Genomic DNA, 22,414 nt, shown 5'->3' with positions numbered 1-22,414 from the left:
AAAATGAGATTAACAACAAACTTAGCATTTTAACTGAGGATCATAGTAGACAAAAGTGGAGGAATTCTGCTACCACAGAAGCAAAATAATTGATAAAAGATGAATGAAATGGAATATGGAGTGTACTAGCTTAGGCAAGGAGAGAATTCATTACAAAAAGGAGTTTACTAGTAAGCATGTACCCAGGATCTGAGATTTGGGGGGAGGGGGTCCTATATTAGTTTTGCAGTGAATGAAGCAAATATAATTTTTGTAATTTCATTGAAAATGGCCAAATGGCTCTGAGAACACTTGCTACTGGTCAGTATTTGTTACATGTTTCTTAACTTTCTTCAAACTGATATTGAATTAATACATCTCTCTGTCTGATGGGGCAAGATGAAAATTAGGTTCACACAGGCTTTTTTATAGAAGCGGTGGGGGTGAAGCTATCTTCCCCTGCCCTTCATTGGGTATGTCCTTGAATATATGTATCAAACATAGGCCTTATGTGGAGAAATAAATGTATGAGGATGTGTGGAGAACAGCACTGTATGGAACCGAATCATGGACTAAGCAAAAACCAGAAAAAAAGAGAATCAAAGTTTTTGAAAAGTGATGTACAGAAATGAGGAGGTTCTCAGGGAATAACTTCCTCTGTACTACAGGATGCTATAGAGGGCAAAAATTGTAAGCGATGATGGAGATTAGAATACGTACAACACAAACAAAGGCATTGTGAGTAGGTGCTGCTCGGAGCTGAAGAGGTTGGCATAACAGAGGAAACTGTGGTGAAGCACATCAAACCAATCGGGAAGACTGATGACCATGAGAATTAAATTAATATGGCAGTGGTCAAGGAGTGGTAATATTTGAGAAACACAAAAGACAGTAAAGTTCCACGTCCGTCACTCAGTAGAGTCTATGTTCACTGAGTTGATGAGTGGATCAAAAGACATGAGATGTGTATATGTTGGAATTACTGACTTAATTTCTACATGAAATGATAATTAAAAGTCTTTCTCATCTCTGTGATTGTGAAGATCTTACATTACTTAAAGATCACAAGACATGTCACCTAAACACTAACTGTGTAATCTCTGAAGACATAAATTACATTTTGACATTCTTCAAAGTCTTGATAGTATCTTTAATTGAACTGAAATCTAAAATCAGCAGTCTTAATCTCATGTTGCCTCTCATCTATTAAATTATTTTTTTTTTTAATTTCCATTTATCACACAGTCACAACATTCTTCCTGATCTTGAGTCTTTCCAATTTTGCTTACTCTTTTTCCCCATCATAACATTATTTTGTCTCCAAACTTCCACATAATGCAGCTACAATGGTTTTCATCTTTTAATGTGTTACCATATGCCTTATTCTAATGCATCTAACTGGATTCTCAAACTGTCTTGATGCTCCTCCTCTACACTCCTGTTTGCTGGTATCACTTCTTGCTATTTCTGCAATGTTGTGATCGTTCTTGCACTTCACCCTCTGCACAAAATGTTACAAATTGAATTAATAACTAGTAGGACATTTATATGATTTTCAAATCCCATTGGGATTTTCAGTGAGAAACAGTGAACTCTAAAGAGTTATGATTATTTCCAGTGTGATTCATTCAATATTTATTCTTTCACTTTGTATGGGACTGATGATATATGATCTCTCAGTACGAAATCAACATTAGTATTTCTGGAAGTAGTTAAATAATGAATTTAAAATGTATATTTGCTAGATTATATATTCTGACTTATTACTTTATGCTAAGTAGAATTACGATTTGAACTACTTACGACTCTCGAATGTCATTTCGCGATGAGGATACTCCACCTGGAACAGAAGTGTCAGAAAAAACAAATAAGCTAAGAATTATTCTTACCATTAAACCTTTTCAGAAATTTTGCAAATATAAACTTGGTACCATATACAATATTAACAACACCAATTTCCCTTGTCATTAATGCTACATTTTCTTATCCTGCCCTATTTGATTCAAGTTTTAAATATACTTATATGACATCAGTTTCCTTTGCTAACATACTTTGTTATGAGCTATCAGATTCCATACATTTCAATCTTCCCTCTGGCACCCTCTTTTGCATTATGATGATAAGTGCTCAGTTATGTAGAATAATCCAGTGGTAAATCCAGGATGGATATTAAGAAAAGGAAAGTTACTTCTCACCATATAGCAGAGATGGTGAGTTGCAGAAAGGCACAACTAAAAGATTGTCACAAATAAAGCTTTCAACCAGTAAGGCCTTACTCGCCGGAAGCTTTATATGTGACAGTCTTTTTGTTGTGCCTATCTGCGACTCAGCATCTCCACTATAAGGTGAGTAGTAACTTTCCTTTTCATAATATTTTTAGAATAATCCAATATGTACAAAAACAGGAAGATTCATGTGTTTCCCAAGCTGTATCTGTTTCTGGGATAACACCACATAATCACTAATGATACTATGCTTATTTTTCGGTGGAGGAGACTGGTTGTACTCTGTGAGGAACACCATTGCATCATGTTCCTGTTGAGTAGGTACCTCAGCACAGTTATCTTTTGCTTACTATTGCCTTATTTAGTAAACTAGTTATCAGGACATTCTATCTGCAGCTGTAACTTGACACAAATATGATGTCTGGAAATGCTCCCACCTTTTTGCCAGCAGTTCTCTCTCTCTCTCTCTCTCTCTCTCTCTCTCTCTCTCTCTCTTCTATTGGGGAAATCAGCCACTGACTAGCAAACTGCTATATGGACAGGAACAAATTGTAAGAATCACTGGCAGAGTCCACCTTATAACCACACGCAGAAATCGTTTTAAGGAACTACAAATCCACATATATATTGTGCAATACACATTGGTAACCCAAAACATTATGACCACTGCCTACATGAATTTGAATGTCATCTGGTGGTGTTGAGAGCATGTGACACAGTATGGAAAGTATGTAAGTAGAGCACAGGTGAATGAGAAATCATTCTAGCAATGATACAGCCAGCAAATGCGGAACTCCACTGATGTCAGCAACTTTGACTAAGGGTAGGTTATTAGGTCTGGTGCCTGGAAGTGATAAGTTGGTCAGTTGTTTGTGAAGTGCTATTGTGAGCAACTGCAGGAAGTGTTTGAGGGACAGTGAAACCACAAGTACACAACAAGGCGGCAGTCATCCGAGCATCATCACAGAAAGTGTTAAGTTGGAGATTTGTCTACTCTAAAGCAGGCTATGTGGCAATCTATGGCTGGTGTAGGCTCAGGTGTTTTGAAGCACACAATTAAGTAGACATTTTCCCATGCTGACCCAACAGCATTGTCAGTTACAATTACATTGGGTACAAGATCATCAAGACTGAACTGTTGATCAATGGAAATGTGTCATTTGATTGGATAAATCAAGTTTCATGTCATACCAGATAGATTGAAGGTCACACCCTAATACACCATCATTCAGGTGAATGGCTGCTCGGACCATACTTTAAATGTGTCACCTGGTCGATTGAGTCATGATTTTTGTTGCATCTGGTCGATGGTTATATCTTGATATGCAGTATGGTTGTGTCTCAAAATTTAGTCATTCAGATGTGCTCAAGACATGCACTGTGCCAGAGATTCTGGGGGACATCCACCTGAGCACCTGTCATAATAGGCTGCAGACTATGTGAATTTGTCTCTGGACCACCTGAATTTCTTCATTCTTGATGTCTTTCTCTGATGATGATAGCAGACACATAACTGTTCATGTCCCATGGCCATGATCTGGTAGAGGGTTTCAAGGAGTTTGATAGTGAACTCACATTGATGTCTTGAGCACAAAATTAGCTTGATCAGAGCACGATGGAACACTTTTGGAATGCTACTGGGTATCAACCCTGCTGCTACAAACCATAAGCCTGCAATTTATAGGAACTGTGTGACCTGTGCCTAGACATCTGGCTATACCTCAAGAAACATTCCAAGAACTTGTCAAATCCATGACACACACAATTGCTGCTGCATTGCATTCCAAAGATGGCTCAAAATGTTATCAAGCAGGTGGTCATAGAGTTTTGGCTCATCATTGTATATCATCAGCAAGAATAAGAAAAATAGGCCCTTGGTAGTTCGTGCTTAATCAATCATTTATTGGGAAACTGTTTGTCACTTCCAACAACATGTTATTTTATATAATTGTGCCTTAATATTACCATCAGCTTGCTCTCTACTAGGTATGATTTTATTAACAGTTATGGATGCCTCTAAAATAGTTTTTAATTTTCAAATAACTTCCGGGAATTCAGCCAGGTAACACTTTCAGCGTGACCGCCGATATTTCGACGGGAGAACACCCCGCCATTTTCAAGGCAAACTGCAACGGACAGGTGACGTACATGCACATTTGAAACTTCTGTTATAGGACTGATGCAGGAAAGATAACACACACACTGAACACTTGTGTCACCAAAGATGACCAAAGTCAGAGATATCGATAGACTATGGACTCGCAGGTGAGGTAGCATTGACTCTGCCCCTCTGTTTTTTGACAAGGGAGAGAGCCGGATTCCAAACAGAGTCTAAACAATAGCCTCCATCGCTGTTAATGAGGTTGCTCACTAATGTAATTTCAACTGCCTCCTTAATAACACTGTCCGAATAGTTGGACGTGCATGCCAATATCTCGGTGTTATTATATAACATGGGGTGACCAGTATCCAACCAATGTTCGGCAATAACAGATCTACTTGCCTGCTGTAATCGTGTGTGCCATTTATGCTCAGTACATCGGTCCTCTACGGTCCTGATAGTTTGACCAATATATGCCATGCTGCAGCTACAAGGAATGCGATATACACCCACCTTACGCAGACCAATATCATCCTTAACAGAACTCAAAAGCACTCTAATTTTAGATGGAGGTTGGAAAACACATTTCACATAATATTTCTGTAAAATACGACTGATCTTGAATGAGATTTTCACTCTGCAGCGGAGTGTGCGCTGATATGAAACTTCCTGGCAGATTAAAACTGTGTGCCCTACCGAGACTTGAACACGGGACCTTTGCCTTTCGCGGGCAAGTGCTCTACCATCTGAGCTACCGAAGCACGGCTCACGCCCGGTTCTCACAGCTTTACTTCTGCCAGTATCTAGTCTCCTACCTTCCAAACTTTACAGAAGCTCTCCTGCGAACCTTGCAGAACTAGCACCACTGAAAGAAAGGATATTGCAGAGACATGGCTTAGCCACAGCCTGGGGGATGTTTCCAGAATGGGATTTTCACTCTGCAGTGGAGTGTGCGCTGATATGAAACTTCCTGGCAGATTAGAACTGTGTGCCCGACCGAGACTCGAAGGTAGGAGACGAGATACTGGCAGAAGTAAAGCTGTGAGGACCGGGCGTGAGTCATGCTTCAGTAGCTCAGATGGTAGAGCACTTGCCGTAAAGGCAAAGGTCCCGAGTTCGAGTCTCGGTCGGGTGCACAGTTTTAATCTGCCAGGAAGTTTCATATCAACGCACACTCTGCTGTAGAGTGAAAATCTCATTCTGGAAACATCCCCCAGGCTGTGGCTAAGCCATGTCTCTGTAATATCCTTTCTTTCAGGAGTGCTAGTTCTGCAAGGTTCGCAGGAGAGCTTCTGTAATGTTTGGAAGGTAGGAGACGAGATACTGGCAGAAGTAAAGCTGTGAGGACCGGGAGTGAGTCATGCTTCGGTAGCTCAGATGGTAGAGCACTTGCCCGTGAAAGGCAAAGGTCCCGAGTTCGAGTCTCGGTCAGGCACACAGTTTTAATCTGCCAGGAAGTTTCACGACTGATCTTGTTGGAAGTGCTTCCTATGTAAGGCAAAAAGGCAGTAGACTTAGGTGTCGACTCAGAATTATCATCAATCACCCGATGTACAGTAAGTCGATAGCGCAACGCACGTTCAGTCTGTCTATCGCTATAACCATTTTGACAAAACGTAACTTCAAGATGGGATAGCTCAGCTGGCAAAATCTCAGCATCGGAAACGATATGTGCCATGTGTACCAAGGTACGAAGTACCCCTTCAAGCTGAGCCGGATGGTGATAACTATTAGCCTGTAAGTATAAGTTGGTATGAGTGAATTTCCTGTAGACTGCATGTTCCAATGATCCATCGTCCTTCCTCCTAACCAACATGTCAAGAAAGGGAAGGCAACCATCCTCTTCCACCTCCATCATAAAACGAATGTTCGGGTGGATCAAGTTCAGATGTTCTAGAAAGGCATTCAAATTCTCCCTACCATGAGGCCAAACAACTAAGGTATCATCAAAATATCTAAAGAAACAGGAGGGTTTCAGAGGCACCAACTCCAATGCACATTTCTCAAAGTCTTCCACAAACAAATTTGTAGTCATCACAGGAGACATCCGACTACCCATCGCAACTCCATCTGTCTGCTTGTAATAGTGGTCATTGAATAAAACGTACGTGGATGTCAACACATGCCGAAAGAGATTAGTTAATTCAGCACCACACCTAGCCTCAATTAACTGAAACGAATCAGACAGAGGAACACAAGTGAAGAGAGAGACCACATCGAAATTCACTAAAATATCAGAGTCATTCAACCGCAGTCCACCCAAACGACGTAAAAAATCAGCTGAGTTCCTGATATGATGTTCACACCGACCTACTTGTGGACACAACAGAGAAGCAAAATGCTTGGCTACACAATATGTCAGAGCACCGATGTTACTCACTACAAGACGGAAAGGAGCCCCTTCCTTGTGAACCTTCGGAAGGCCATATGACCTAGGGGGAACAGCACTATATGTGTTAAGACTCTTGATAGTGTCCTTCGACAAAGCACTTTTCTTCAGGAGGCTGTTGGTCTTTCTATCAACACTTTTTGTGGGGTCAGCATCGATTCTGCGATATGCTGAATCAGATAGTAAGCTTTGCATCTTTTGTACATAATCCTGTTTATTTAAAACAATGGTGGCATTGCCCTTGCCTGCAGGTAAAATATCAATATCAGGATCAACTCTGAGAGAGCGTACAGCAGCCCTCTCTTCTGCTGTTACATTACTCTTGGACGAGCCCTAGTCAACACACAGAATGCCTCCCTCCTAACCTCCTCTGCAGCATCAGGAGGTAGTTTACTAATAAAATCAACTGCCGGCAAACTCCTCAGATTGGGTGCAAAATTTAAACCCTTTCCAAGCAACAGAGGCACCGTCCAAGCACTCCCATTACTGCCCAGCATTTGGCAAACTTTGAATGTTTTCATCGCCCAGAGTCTGATGTTATATCTCGACGTTCTGTGATAAATCTCACAGGGAAATCTTTTGACGACGCAACCTTATCCGTACTTGGGAAGGGTTTAAATTTTGCACCCACTCGAAGAGTTTGCCAGTGGTTGATTTTATTAGTTCAATTGAACAGGCAGTTTGCAAATTACCTCCTGACACTGCAGAGGAGGTTAGGAGAGAGACTACCACGTGTGGACTAGGGCTCGTCTACCCAAGAGTAACGTAACAGCAGAATAGAGGGCTGCTTTACGCTCTCTCAGAGTTGATCCTGATATTGTTATTTTACCTGTGGACAAGGGCAATGCCACCATTGTTTTAAATAAACAGGATTATGTACAAAAGATGCAATGTTTACTATCTGATTCAGTGTATCGCAGAATCGATGCTGACCCCACAAAAAGTGTTGATAGAAAGACAAACAGCCTCCTGAAGAAAAGTGGTTTGTCGCAGGACACTATCAAGAGTCTTAACACCTACAGTGCTGTTCCCCCTAGGTTATATGGCCTTCCGAAGGTTCACAAGGAAGGGGTTCCTTTTCGTCCTATAGTGAACCATGGACCTTGCCGTTGGTGGGGAGGCTTGCGTGCCTCAGCGATACAGATGGCCGTACCGTAGGTACAACCACAACGGAGGGGTACCTGTTTAGAGGCCATACAAACGTGTGGTTCCTGAAGAGGGGCAGCAGCCTTTTCAGTAGTTGCACGGGCAACAGTCTGGATGATTGACTGATCTGGCCTTGTAACAATAACCAAAACGGCCTTGCTGTGCTGGTACTGCGAACGGCTGAAAGCAAGGGGAAACTACGCCCGTAATTTTTCCCGAGGGCATGTAGCTTTACTGTATGATTAAATGATGATGTCGTCCTCTTGGGTAAAATATTCCGGAGGTGAAATAGTCCCCCATTCGGATCTCCGGGCGGGGACTACTCAAGAGGATGTCGTTATCAGGAGAAAGAAAACTGGTGTTCTACGGATCGGAGCGTGGAATGTCAGATCCCTTAATCGGGCAGGTAGGTTAGAAAATTTAAAAAGGGAAATGGACTGGTTAAAGTTAGATATAGTGGGAATTAGTGAAGTTCGGTGGCAGGAGGAACAAGACTTCTGGTCAGGTGACTACAGGGTTATAAACACAAAGTCAAATAGGGGTAATGCAGGAGTAGGTTTAAAATTGAATAGGAAAATAGGAATTCGGGTAAACTACTACAAACAGCATAGTGAACGCATTATTGTAGCCAAGATAGATACGAAGCCCACACCTACTACAGTAGTACAAGTTTATATGCCAACTAGCTCTGCAGATGACGAAGAAATTGAAGAAATGTATGATGAAATAAAAGAAATTATTCAGATAGTGAAGGGAGACGAAAATTTAATAGTCATGGGTGACTGGAATTCGAGTGTAGGAAAAGGGAGAGAAGGAAACGTAGTAGGTGAATATGGATTGGGGCTAAGAAATGAAAGAGGAAGCCGCCTGATAGAATTTTGCACAGAGCACAACTTAATCATAGCTAACACTTGGTTTAAGAATCATGATAGAAGGTTGTATACATGGAAGAACCCTGGAGATACTAAAAGGTATCAGATAGATTATATAATGGTAAGACAGAGATTTAGGAACCAGGTTTTAAATTGTTAGACATTTCTAGGGGCAGATGTGGCCTCTGACCACAATCTATTGGTTATGACCTGTAGATTAAAACTGAAAAAACTGCAAAAAGGTGGGAATTTAAGGAGATGGGACCTGGATAAACTGAAAGAACCAGAGGTTGTACAGAGTTTCAGGGAGAGCATAAGGGAACAATTGAAAGGAATGGGGGAAAGAAATACAGTAGAAGAAGAATGGGTAGCTCTGAGGGATGAAGTAGTGAAGGCAGTAGACGATCAAGTAGGTAAAAAGAAGAGGGTTAGTAGAAATCCTTGGGTAACAGAAGAAATATTGAATTTAATTGATGAAAGGAGAAAATATAAAAATGCAGTAAATGAAGCAGGCAAAAAGGAATACAAACGTCTCAAAAATGATATCGACAGGAAGTGCAAAATGGCTAAGCAGGGATGGCTAGAGGACAAATGTAAGGATGTAGAGGCTTATCTCACTAGGGGTAAGATAGATACTGCCTACAGGAAAATTAAAGAGACCTTTCGAGATAAGAGAACCACATGTATGAACATCAAGAGCTCAGATGGAAACCCAGTTCTAAGCAAAGAAGGGAAAGCAGAAAAGTGGAAGGAGTATATGGACGGTCTATCCAAGGGCGATGTACTGGAGGACAATATTATGGAAATGGAAGAGGATGTAGATGAAGATGAAATGGGAGATACGATACTGCGTGAAGAGTTTGACAGAGCACTAAAGGACCTGAGTCGAAACAAGGCCCCGGGAGTAGACAACATTCCATTAAAACTACTGACGGCCTTGGGAGAGCCAGTCCTGACAAAACTCTACCATCTGGTGAGCAAGATGTATGAAACAGGTGAAATACCCTCAGACTTCAAGAAGAATATAATAATTCCAATCCCAAAGAAAGCAGGTGTTGACAGATGTGAAAATTACCGAACAATCAGTTTAATAAGCCACAGCTGCAAAGTACTAACACGAATTCTTTACAGACGAATGGAAAAACTATTAGAAGCTGACCTCGGGGAAGATCAGTTTGGATTCCGTAGAAATACTGGAACACGTGAGGCAATACTGACCTTACGACTTATCTTAGAAGAAAGATTAAGGAAAGGCAAACCTACGTTTCTAGCATTTGTAGACTTAGAGAAAGCTTTTGACCATGTTGACTGGAACACTCTCTTTCAAATTCTAAAGGTGGCAGGGGTAAAATACAGGGAGTGAAAGGCTATTTACAACTTGTACAGAAACCAGATGGCAGTTATAAGAGTTGAGGGACATGAAAGGGAAGCAGTGGTTGGGAAGGGAGTGAGACAGGGTTGTAGCCTCTCCCCGATGTTATTCAATCTGTATATTGAGCAAGCAGTAAAGGAAACAAAAGAAAAATTTGGAGTAGGTATTAAAATCCATGGAGAAGAAATAAAAACTTTGAGGTTCGCCGATGACATTGTAATTCTGTCAGAGACAGCAAAGGACTTGGAAGAGCAGTTGAACGGAATGGATGGTGTCTTGAAGGGAGGATATAAGATGAACATCAACAAAAGCAAAACGAGGATAATGGAATGTAGTCGAGTTAAGTCGGGTGATGCTGAGGGTATTAGACTAGGAAATGAGACACTTAAAGTAGTAAAGGAGTTTTGCTATTTGGGGAGCAAAATAACTGATGATGGACAAAGTAGAGAGGATATAAAATGTAGACTGGCAATGGCAAGGAAAGCGTTTCTGAAGAAGAGAAATTTGTTAACATCGAGTATAGATTTAAGTGTCAGGAAGTTATTTCTGAAAGTATTTGTATGGAGTGTAGCCATGTATGGAAGTGAAACATGGACGGTAAATAGTTTGGACAAGAAGAGAATAGAAGCTTTTGAAATGTGGTGCTACAGAAGAATGCTGAAGATTAGATGGGTAGATCACATAACTAATGAGGAAGTATTGAATAGGATTGGGGAGAAGAGAAGTTTGTGGCACAACTTGACCAGAAGAAGGGATCGGTTGGTAGGACATGTTCTGAGGCATCAAGGGATCACCAATTTAGTATTGGAGGGCAGCGTGGAGGGTAAAAATCATAGGGGGAGACCAAGAGATGAATACACTAAGCAGATTCAGAAGGATGTAGGTTGCAGTAGGTACTGTGAGATGAAGAAGCTTGCACGGGATAGAGTAGCATGGAGAGCTGCATCAAACCAGTCTCAGGACTGAAGACCACAACAACAACAACAACAACAACAACAACAGTGAGTAATATCAGTACTCCGACATATCATGTAGCCGAGCATCTTGCGTCTCTGTTTCTCTATTGTGTGCACAAGTGGGTCAGTGTGAACATCATATCAAGAACTCAGCTGATTTTTTAAGTCATTTGGAGGGACTGTGGTTGAATGACTCTGATACTTTAGTGGGTTTTGATGTGGTCTCTCCCATTACTTGTGTTCCTCTATCTGATTCATTGTGTTAATTGAGGCTAGGTTTGGTGCTTAATTAACTAATCCTGGCTGGGGTGGCTGAGCGGTTCTAGGCATTACAGTCCGGAACTGCGTGACCGCTATGGTCACAGGTTCGAATCCTGCCTCGGGCATGGATGTGTGTGATGTCCTTAGGTTAGTTAGGTTTAAGTAGTTCTAAGTTCTAGGGGACTGATGACCTCAGAAGTTAAGTCCCATAGTGCTCAGATCCATTTGAACCAATTAACTAATCTCTTTTGGCATGTGTTGACGTCCACTTACTTTTTATTCAATGACCAGTATTACGAGCAGACAGATGGAGTTGCAATGGGTAGTCCATTGTCTCCTGTCATCACAAATTTGTTTATGGAAGACTTCGAGGAACATGCATTGGAGTCTGCGCCTCTGAAACCCACCTGTTTCTTTAGATATGTTGACGATACCTTAGTTGTTTGGCCTCATGGTAGGGAGAATTAGAATGCCTTTCTAGAACATCTGAACTCGATCCACCTGAACATTCGTTTTACAATGGAGGTGGAAGAGGATGGTTGCCTACCCTTTCTTGACATGTTGGTTAGGAGGAAGAATGATGGATCATTGGGACATGCAGTCTACAGGAAACGTACTCACACCAACTTGTACTTGCAGGCTAATAGTTGTCACCATCCGGCTCAGCGTGAAGGGGTACTTCGTACCTTGGTACACGGGGCACATGTCGTTTTCGATGCTGAGACTTTGCCAGCTGAGCTATCCCATCTTGAAGTTAAGTTTCGTCAAAATTGTTATAGTGATAGACAGACTGAACGTGCGTTGCGCTATCAACCAACTACACATCGGGTGATTGATAATAATTCTGAGTCGACACCTAGCTCCACCGGCTTTTTGCCTTACATAGGAAGCACTTCCAACAAGATCAGTAGTATTTTATGGAAATACAATGTGAAATGTGTTTTCCAACCTCCACCTAAAATTAGAGTGCTTTTGAGTTCTGTTAAGGATGATCTTGATCTGCGTAAGGTGGGTTTATATCGCATTCCTTGTAGCTGCAGCATGGCATATATTGGTCAAACTATCAGGACCGTGGAGGACCAATGTACTGAGCATAAATGGCACACACGATTACAGCAAGTATGTAGATCTGCTATTGCCGAACATTGGTTGGATACTGGTCACCCCATGTTATATAATAACACCGAGATATTGGCAAGCACATCCAGCTATTGGGACGGTGTTATTAAGGAGGCAGTTGAGATTAAATTAGTGAGTAACCTTGTTAACAGAGATGGAGGTTTTTGTTTGGACTCTGTTTGGAATCCAGCTCTCTCCCTTGTCAAAAAACAGAGGGATAGAGTCAATGCTGCCTCACCTGCGAGTTTGTAGTCTATTGATATCTCTGACTTTGGTCATCTTTGGTGACACTAGTGTTTAGTGTGTGTGTTATCTTTCCTGCATCAGTCCGAGAACCGAGGTTTTAAATGTGCATGCACGTCGCCTGTCCATTGCAATTTGCCTTGAAAGTGGTAGGATGTTCTCCCGCCGATATATCAGCAGTTGCTGAAAGTGTTACCTGGTTGAATTCCCAGAAGTCATTTGAAAGTTCTATACGCCAGGAGACACTCAGATCTCACATCATTTTTAATTGTATATATGGTATCGCAACTGAAAGTGATGGTTAAGGCACTGTTAAACAGTCAATGTAATGATACTCTTTTCCTACTGAATCTATATCTACAGACGTATTCTGCAAACAACTGTGAAGAATATGGCAGATGGTACTTCTTAACATGATACCACATGAAACTTCCTGGCAGATTAAAACTGTGTGCCCGACCGAGACTCGAACTCGGAACCTTTGCCTTTCGCGGGCAAGTGCTCTACCATCTGAGCTACCGAAGCACGACTCACGCCCGTTCCTCACAGCTTTACTTCTGCCAGTATCTCGTCTCCTACCTTCCAAACATTACAGAAGCTCTCCTGCGAACCTTGCAGAACTAGCACTCCTGAAAATCCCCCAGGCTGTGGCTAAGCCATGTCTCTGCAATATCCTTTCTTTCAGGAGTGCTAGTTCTGCAAGGTTCGCAGGAGAGCTTCTGTAAAGTTTGGAAGGTAGGAGACTAGATACTGGCAGAAGTAAAGCTGTGAGGACCGGGCGTGAGTCGTGCTTCGGTAGCTCAGATGGTAGAGCACTTGCCCGCGAAAGGCAAGCACTTGCCCGCGAAAGGCAAAGGTCCCGAGTTCGAGTCTCGGTCGGGCACACAGTTTTAATCTGCCAGGAAGTTTCATATCAGCGCACACTCCGCTGCAGAGTGAAAATACCAAATGTTAGGATATGGCATATGGGAAGAAAGACTGCTTAAATGCCTCCTTTAGTGCTGTAATTTGTCTGTTATATATAGGGCATGAAGAATTAATATTGTAGCAGGCTTTTGCGGAAAGTTGGTGTCTATCTTCAAACGTCTGCCAATTCAGGTTTTTCAACTTTTCCTTGACAATTTCCCATGAGAAAAGAATTATGGCAATTTGATTTGCGTTTCTTTGTATACGTTCAGTGTCCCTCTTAGTCCCAAGCCTCCTTTGTAGACTGACTGTTATTTTCACAGTATCCTCATCATGAATCAAAGCCTGCCATCTGCTTTACTTATGTGATCATTCTGTTCCATATCTTCACAAATTCTTAAACTCAAGTATTCATAGGAATCAACTGTTTCAAACTGTGATGTCCAAACTTTTACTTTCCTGAACATTTAAAGCAAGTTACCAACTCACTTTTAAATCTTATCAAGATATAACTGAATATTTGCGCAGAATTTTTCAGATAATATTTCATTATGGATAATGACATCATCTGCAAAAATCTGAGATCACTGGTAATATTGCCTGTAAGGTCATTAACAAACAATATGAACAACAAAGGTATCAACACATTTCTCTGGGGCACATCTAAAGTTGCCCCTACTGCTGTTGATGACTCTCCATCTGAGATAACATGCAACATGAAGGCCTTATTTCAATAGTGGTAGACCTACAATTTAAGTCATTTCAACGTCTGAAGTTAAACATAAATGATGACAATTCTGTAATTGAAATACCTGAAATACTGAAGTCCATTGCTCATTAGAAGGGATTACCATTTCTTTCTACGTGTAATATTAATGCTGTCACATTTACCTCATCAGAACATTATGAAGAACATGAATCTGAATCACTACTAAAATAATGTCCTGCATAGTCTCACTGACTTGTGTGCATTGTGGTGCATTCTGTTGGCAGACAAATGAACTTGAAGGCATCTCACTTCTAAAATAAGTTACAAGGGACTCGTAAGAACATGAAAGTGTGGTTAACTCCATTTTGGTTACCTCTATTTTTGTAAAATCTGGAGTTGTACCACTATTGAAATAAGGGCTTCACATCCACTCTACAAAGAAATTCTGAGTCCAATCAAATTCTGTTTGATATACCATACAATCGCACTTTTGTTAATGATCTCTGGAGTGGTTCCAAGTCAAATGCTTCATTGAAATCTAGAAATACTGCATCCTCTTCATTGCCTTGATCCATGGTATTCAGGGCATCCTGTGAGAAAAGTGTAAGCTGGGTTTTGCATGATCAATAGTCTCTGAATCCATGCTTGTTGGCATGGAGTAGGGTATTCCTTTCAAAGTACCTGATTATATTTAAGCTTAAAATATGTTCTAGGTCATACAAGAGATAGACATCAATGAGATAGAGCAATAGTTTTGTAGATCACTTCTGTGATCTTTGTTGTAGACATGTGTGACTTGTGCTTCCAATCACTGGGCAAGTTTTTGGGTCAAGGAGTCTAGGGCAAATTATGATTAAAAGGGGAGCTAATCTATCTTTAAATTATTTATAGAATGTGGCAGGATTTCTATTGGTCCTGGAGCCTTTTTTAATTTTAATGATTTTACTTGTTTCTCAACACCATTGACACTTTCTGTATCACTCATTGTTGCAATGATATGAGAATTAAACTAGAGCTGTACTTCTCTATCTTCCTCATTGTCATTACCAATCACATTCATGAATGTCTTGACACTAACTTTGGTGCTGCTCTTTACTTAAGACCGGAATTTCATTAGTTTTTGTGAGAGAACCTATTATGCTGTACTTGCTGTTTCTTTAGAAGGAATTGAGGATCAATTCCATAATGAACCCTCCTTTTTTAGGTACATATCTATCCAATGCATTGCAACCTATTCTTTTAAACTGAGGTAATGTCGAAATCTACTGGCAGATTAAAACTGTGTGTGTCAGACCATTACTCGGAACTCGTGAGGTAGGAGGTGGAAATAAAGCTGTCGGGGAGGGTCATGAGTTATGCTTCACTAGATGAGTCATAGAGCACTTCCCCATGAAAGGCAAAGGTCCTGGTTTTGGGTCCTGGTCCAGCACACAGTTTTAATGTGCCAGAAAATTTCACATCAGTGCACAATTTGCTGCACAGTGAGAAGTTCATTCTGAAGTCATAGTTTTTCTACATGTTCCATCACAGGGGTAAATGTTTTGAGCTCCTTCTTGAGATGTGACATGATTGTTTCTTTATCCAGGTTACTAAACATTTTAATGCACTTACTTGTTTTAGCTACCTTTTGTACTTGATTTATCACAGGTGCTGCAACTGCTTCATCATCACTGATTCCAATTTCAATATAGACATTCTCAAAGTCTGATGCTTTGTCATGCCAATCTCTTACAAGACAGTAATTTTTCCAATTGACTTTTGGATGATTAAAGTCTCCTTCAATGAAGGCAGCATGACTGGGAAACACCCATGCTATAAAGCTGAGGTTTTCTCTAATCTATACCATTGCATTTGGTGGTGAGTCTGGTGGTCAACAGCAAGCTCCAATTACAAATTTATGCTTAGCCTTATTTCTGAGTCTTGCTGAAACAATCTCAAATGCAGCTTTTTCTATACCAATGGATTTGAGTTTGCTGTCTACTGTGACAAGACACCAACTTCTTTTTCTTTCACACTGGTCTTGCATCCAGATGGACGAAGGTTCAAACCCAGGTCCGGCCATCCTGATTTAGGTTTCCAGTGATTTCCCTAAATCGTTTCAGGCAAATGCCGGGATGGTTCCTTTGAAAGGACATGGCTGATTTCCTTCTCTGTTTCTCCCTAATCTGAGCTTGTGCAAATGGCTAAAATGGCTCTAAGCACTATGGGACTTAACATCTGAGGTCGTCAGTCCCCTAGACTTAAAACTACTTAAACCTAACTAACCTAAGAACATCACACACATCCATGCCTGAGGCAGGATTCAAACCTGCAACCGTAGCAGGCACACAGTTCCGGACTGAAGCGCCTAGAATCACTCGGCCACAGCGACCAGCTGAGCTTGTGCTCCATCTCTAATGACATCATTGTCAATGGGACGTTAAACACTAACCTCCTCCCCCTCAATTTTCTATTAACCTATCCTTTCTACATACTCTTACACTTGCACAAAAACTCGCACTGTTGTCAATTTCAAATTTTAGCAACCACGAGTAAACTTAAAGAATAGAATTCCCATGTATAAAACAGCTTCAAATGTCTGATTACTTTACAAATGAGCTAATGTGTTAAATATTTGAAGTTAAGAATGTAAACGGGAAGAAATTCAGAAAAATTTTGAAATTATGCTTAAAGTTTGTTGTAAATTACTAAGTGGTCTCAATGTGGAACACTGGATGAATACAATATGACAAAATTGCACATAATTTTAAGCAAAAGCTAGTTTTTCATGCATCTCAATCTTTGTGATGCCATACCTCCTGAACTACGTGTTGTACAACATTCAGTTATATTATGCAAGTATTGTCTGCAACATGTATTGAGAACAGGTTTAGTAGTAAAGGAATAAAAAATTAAAAATTCATGCCTGATGTTGAAGATTTACTGTGCACCATTTTAAGCAGAGGGAAGTTTTTCATGCATTTAAATGTCTATGATGATATCACATCTCCTGAACTACGTCATATAATGATGTAATTTTGCAGGTGTGTTCAGTGGTGTATGTGAATATTGTGTGCGAACTGTGTTGTGAACACAGTTGGTAGTGAAGAAGTTGTTGTTGTTGTTGTTGTTGTGGTCTTCCATCCTGAGACTGGTTTGATGCAGCTCTCCATGCTACTCTATCCTGTGCAAGCTTTTTCATCTCCCAGTACTTACTGCAACCTACATCCTTCTGAATCTGCTTAGTGTATTCATCTCTTGGTCTCCCTCTACGATTTTTACCCTCCACGCTGCCCTCCAATGCTAAATTTGTGATCCCTTGATGCCTCAGAACATGTCCTACCAACCGATCCCTTCTTCTAGTCAAGTTGTGCCACAAACTTCTCTTCTCCCCAATCCTATTCAATACCTCCTCATTAGTTACGTGATCTACCCACCTTATCTTCAGCATTCTTCTGTAGCACCACATTTCGAAAGCTTCTATTCTCTTCTTGTCCAAACTGGTTATTGTCCATGTTTCACTTCCATACATGGCTACACTCCATACAAATACTTTCAGAAATAACTTCCTGACACTTAAATCTATACTCGATGTTAACAAATTTCTCTTCTTCAGAAACGATTTCCTTGCCATTGCCAGTCTACATTTTATATCCTCTCTACTTCGACCATCATCAGTTATTTTACTCCCTAAATAGCAAAACTCCTTTACTACTTTAAGGGTCTCATTTCCTAATCTAATCCCCTCAGCATCACCCGATTTAATTTGACTACATTCCATTATCCTCGTTTTGCTTTTGTTGATGTTCATCTTATATCCTCCTTTCAAGACACTGTCCATTCCATTCAACTGCTCTTCCAAGTCCTTTGCTGTCTCTGACAGAATTACAATGTCATTGGCGAACCTCAAAGTTTTTATTTCTTCTCCATGAATTTTAATACCTGCTCCAAATTTTTCTTTTGTTTCCTTTACTGCTTGCTCAATATACAGATTGAACAACATCGGGGAGAGGCTACAACCCTGTCTTACTCCCTTCCCAACCACTGCTTCCCTTTCATGTCACTCGACTCTTATAACTGCCATCTGGTTTCTGTACAAATTGTAAATAGCCTTTCGCTCCCTGTATTTTACCCCTGCCACCTTTAGAATTTGTGAAGAAGTAATAAATTAAAATATCAGGCCTGATGCTGAAGTTTTATTGCATGATAGTGAAAATGTAATCAGCAATAAACTTTTTTCCTTTCATCATTTTGTAGGGGTGTCACTGAGAAAAAATTTCATAAAGGTTTGAAATTATGTGTATAGTTTGTTGAAGTTGAGCCAATGGCTTTACCACAGTGGTAACATCGGTTCCCGTCAGATCACCGAAGTTAAGCGCTGTCGGGTTGGGCTAGCACTTGGATGGGTGACCATCCGATCTGCCAAGCGATGATGGCAAGCGGGTTGCACACAGACCTTGTGAGGCAAACTGAGGAGCTATTTGATTGAGAAGTAGTGGCTCCAGTCTCATAAACTGACATACAGCCAGGAGAGCACTGTGCTGACCACATGCCCCTCCATATTCACATGCTGTGACACCTGTGGGCTGAGGATGACACAGCGGCCAGGTGGTACTGCTGGGCCTTCTAAGGTGTGTTCGGACAGAGTTTAGTCTGTTGAAGTTGCTAAGTGCTCCCATTCTCAAATACTGGATGAATAAAGCCTAGGTATCTGCACACCATCAGTTATGCTGCCCCAAGACAAATACACAGTTTTTAACTGTAATACTTGTCTTATTGTGTTAAACTTTTAACATAAGATAATACATCTTAATGAGTAGATGATGTGAACAGGTCCACATGCTGCCAAGGTGGTTTCAACTAGGCTACAAAAGTTTGGCTGGGAAACCGTCACACATCCTCCATACAGTCCATCAGCAGTTTGCTTCGGATGAAGAGGTGCATGCCTGCTTACAATCATGGTTTCATAGGCAACCACAAATGTTTTTCCATGAACACACAGACCTTCTTGTCTCACAATGGGATGAATGTATAAACAGGTAAAGTGGTTATCTTTGAAATAATAAACAGTTTACTCAATTTTTTTCAAACTGTCTCACTATCATTTGACTGCCCCTTTATGTATGATTTGACTTTTCGACATCCCCAAAGGCATTTCTTGATAATGTGATTTAAGGAATACGACATGTAAATGAATGAACGATGAAAGGAATAAAGGAAGTATTATGACTGAGATTTGACCAAATGTTGGGAAAAAGTCAAAAGAAATCTGGAGAGTCTGGACTGGCTGCTCTGGGGTCATCAATAGCAAATTGCCAAGTGTCAACAAAAAGATGACCAATGAGGAAACAGACAATTGGAGATGGCATTACTAACAAACGAAGTCCAATGAGCAATTCAGATCGAGAAAACTTGAGATGTAGTAAAAGCAGAGACCAAGAACTAACTAACGGTGCATTACAACAATACAATTGTGAAGCAGCCACTGTTGTGTGGTGCTGTGGCAAGGCACTTCTGGTTTTGATAGCTCCACTTACTTACCAAGATTTCATTCCATGCTCTCTGGTGGACTTTCAAAGTCACTCTGGAAGTGGGCACATTGGCTGTGAGTATTCTGGATGGTGTTTTGGAAGGTTAACTGTTGGTATCCCAGCATTTAAGCCCATAAGTTGGTGTGAGGAACTGCAAACATCTGGCATTATGCTGGGACATCGTGATGTAGACATTGCTAGTGTGGTTGCGAAGGCTGTGTCGAGATATCCATCTCCACGTCTGGTTCAATGAAACTGCTGCTGGTTTTTGTGGGAGCAAGCTACATCACTGAGGCTGTGGAACTGACAATTGTGAGTTTTCTAGTTCAGATGTGCCACTAGTGGTGGAGATGGTGCAGTTGGCAAATGTGGTTTATATGACAACACTCCAAACCCTTTGGTGTTGATTAATATGAATGCAACACCCATGGGTTTTCACCACAGTTGCTTGTGTCAACATGTCTCTTGCTCTGTGTGAGTGTGCCCACACAGCTGTTCCCAGCGAGTATCATCCTGAGTGCAAGAAACCAGGATTCCTGGGGCTGCGGATCCAGGAGACTGAAGAGCATTTGTGACTGTCTCTACTAAAGAGACTGCCTGCAATATGCTTGTATGTCCTCTTTTGGAGAACTGCTGCATGGTGTGGGATCCTTACCAGATAGGATTAACAGAATACATTGAGACAGTTCAAAGAAGAGCAGCATATTTTGTATTATCACAAAATACGGGAGAACATGTTACTGTCATGATACAGGATTTAGGGTGGACATAATTACACAAAGGTGTTTTTCGGTGCGGAATCTTCTCATGAAATTTCCATCACCAACTTTCTCCTCTGAATTTGAAAATACTTTGTTGAAGCTGACCTACGTGGGGAGAAATGATCATCATAATGAAATATGGGAAATCAGAGCTTGCTTAGTAAGATATAGGTGTTCGTTTTTTCCATGCGCTGTTTGAGATTAGAATAATAGAGCATTATTGTGAAGTTGGTTTGATGAAGCCTCTGCCAGGCCTTAAATGTGATTTGCAGAGTATCCATGCAGTTGTAGATGTAGATGTAGATGTAGATGTAAGTCAGTCACTCAGGAGCAATATGACTCACCAGGTACTTTGTGGTATTGATGAAATTCAAGTAATGATGTGACCAAATGGAATCTTTCTGAATAATAATTCAAAAGTAACATGCAGATTTCCTCAAATGTTAGGGCAACTGAATTTGAGAGGAGCCTACTTCTTAAGTAAGAAAAACATCTCTGAAGAAGCCCAAGACAGGCGGACTGACTGTCAGAAACTCTCATCAGTGATTTTAAAGATGGTGGAGTGCTTGAAGTGCTGGTTTAGCCACTGCAAATCTGTGTCCCAAGCCTCTTTGGCATCATTAAATGGTGGAAACATGGCTGGGTAATTGTCCACCTGACAAGTGACTACTCCCTGTATTGAATGAATATTCTGTATCTGCAGTTCACCCTTCTGAAGCTGAATTTTCTGGTGAAGCAACTCATTTTGCTGCGGATGTTGCTGTTGGAATTGCTGCTGCAGTAGCAGCCACTGTTGGTGCTGTTCCAAGAGTTTCACAACCTTTGCTTCCATGGTATTCTGCCAAGCTTTTACCTCACTGCCAATTATTGTGACCGAAATTTGACTAAATGTCCAGAATAGCTCAAAAGAAACTTGATGAGGCTGGACTAACCAGTCTGGACCCATCAACAGAGGATAGCTAATATGAACAGAAAGACAAATGTGGAAAGTTAAAACTGAAAATGGCACTACACATAAAGAAAGTCCAATGATTAGTCCACAGAGAGAAAGTAGAGACTGAGAACCAATGATGCACTGTGTTCAGATGATAGCAAAGTAAATACATCAGCAAATCCTTTGTCACTGTGCAGCAGAACTTATAGTATGGCTGCAACTCTAATTGGCTGGCATAATGGTGTGTATCTCCATGGCAAGGCAGTGCTAGTGCTCAAGGTTTTAATCACTCCACATGGCTGCCGAGATTGAAATCCTTGCTCTCCAGTAGGCTTTCAAAGCCCCGGGCTGGTTACAAGGAAAAGAAAGATTGACAGATACCTAATTCAGATGACAAGCTGTAATTAAAACTTAAAGCTTTATTACCACCAGGGTATCAGAGAAAAAGCAGAGATATTGCACTTTTTTTAAACATTTCTTTCCAAAAAGAAATCCAGGAATCCTTGTCCCATTGTCACACTACTGAAAAAATGTGTGTTATGGATTTTCATGTCAATGGTGCTGAGAAACAGCTGAAACTGTTAAAACTGAGCAGAACTACAGGTCCCTGTGGTACCCGTATCAGATTCTATCCAGAATTTGTGGCTGAGTTAGCCCCACTTTTAATCATGGTACACCAGAGATCAAGTGAATAAAAATTGTGCCTAGTATTGGGAAGAAAACACAAGTCATACCCACCTACAAGAAGGTTAGTAGAAGCGTCCAGTATCATTGACATCCATCTGTTGTAGAACCTTAGAGCATGCTCTGAGTTCAAATATAATGAGCTATCTCAAACAGAATGAATTCCGCAGTTTGAACCAACATGGATTCCAAAAGTATCAGACATGCAAAACTGACTCAGGCTTTCTCACATGACATCTTGAAAGCT

The 22,414-nt window shown here is 40.9% G+C and overlaps 1 protein-coding gene across 1 annotated transcript in view; it reads right to left on the bottom strand.

Annotated features, from left to right (window-relative positions):
- LOC124545930 (fasciclin-3) overlaps positions 1-22,414 on the bottom strand; it is a 241,508-nt gene that overhangs the window by 29,836 nt on the left and 189,258 nt on the right. The window contains exon 10 of the mRNA XM_047124890.1: positions 1,783-1,819. Within this exon, the coding sequence (XP_046980846.1) occupies positions 1,783-1,819 (37 nt within the window). The remainder of the gene's footprint in view (positions 1-1,782; positions 1,820-22,414) is intronic.

Source organism: Schistocerca americana, chromosome 8 (genome assembly GCF_021461395.2).
Source record: "Schistocerca americana isolate TAMUIC-IGC-003095 chromosome 8, iqSchAmer2.1, whole genome shotgun sequence".
NCBI classification, from domain to species: domain Eukaryota; kingdom Metazoa; phylum Arthropoda; class Insecta; order Orthoptera; family Acrididae; genus Schistocerca; species Schistocerca americana.
The sequence above is the reverse complement of the archived record's forward strand: the minus strand, read 5'-3'. Positions and strand labels throughout refer to the sequence as shown.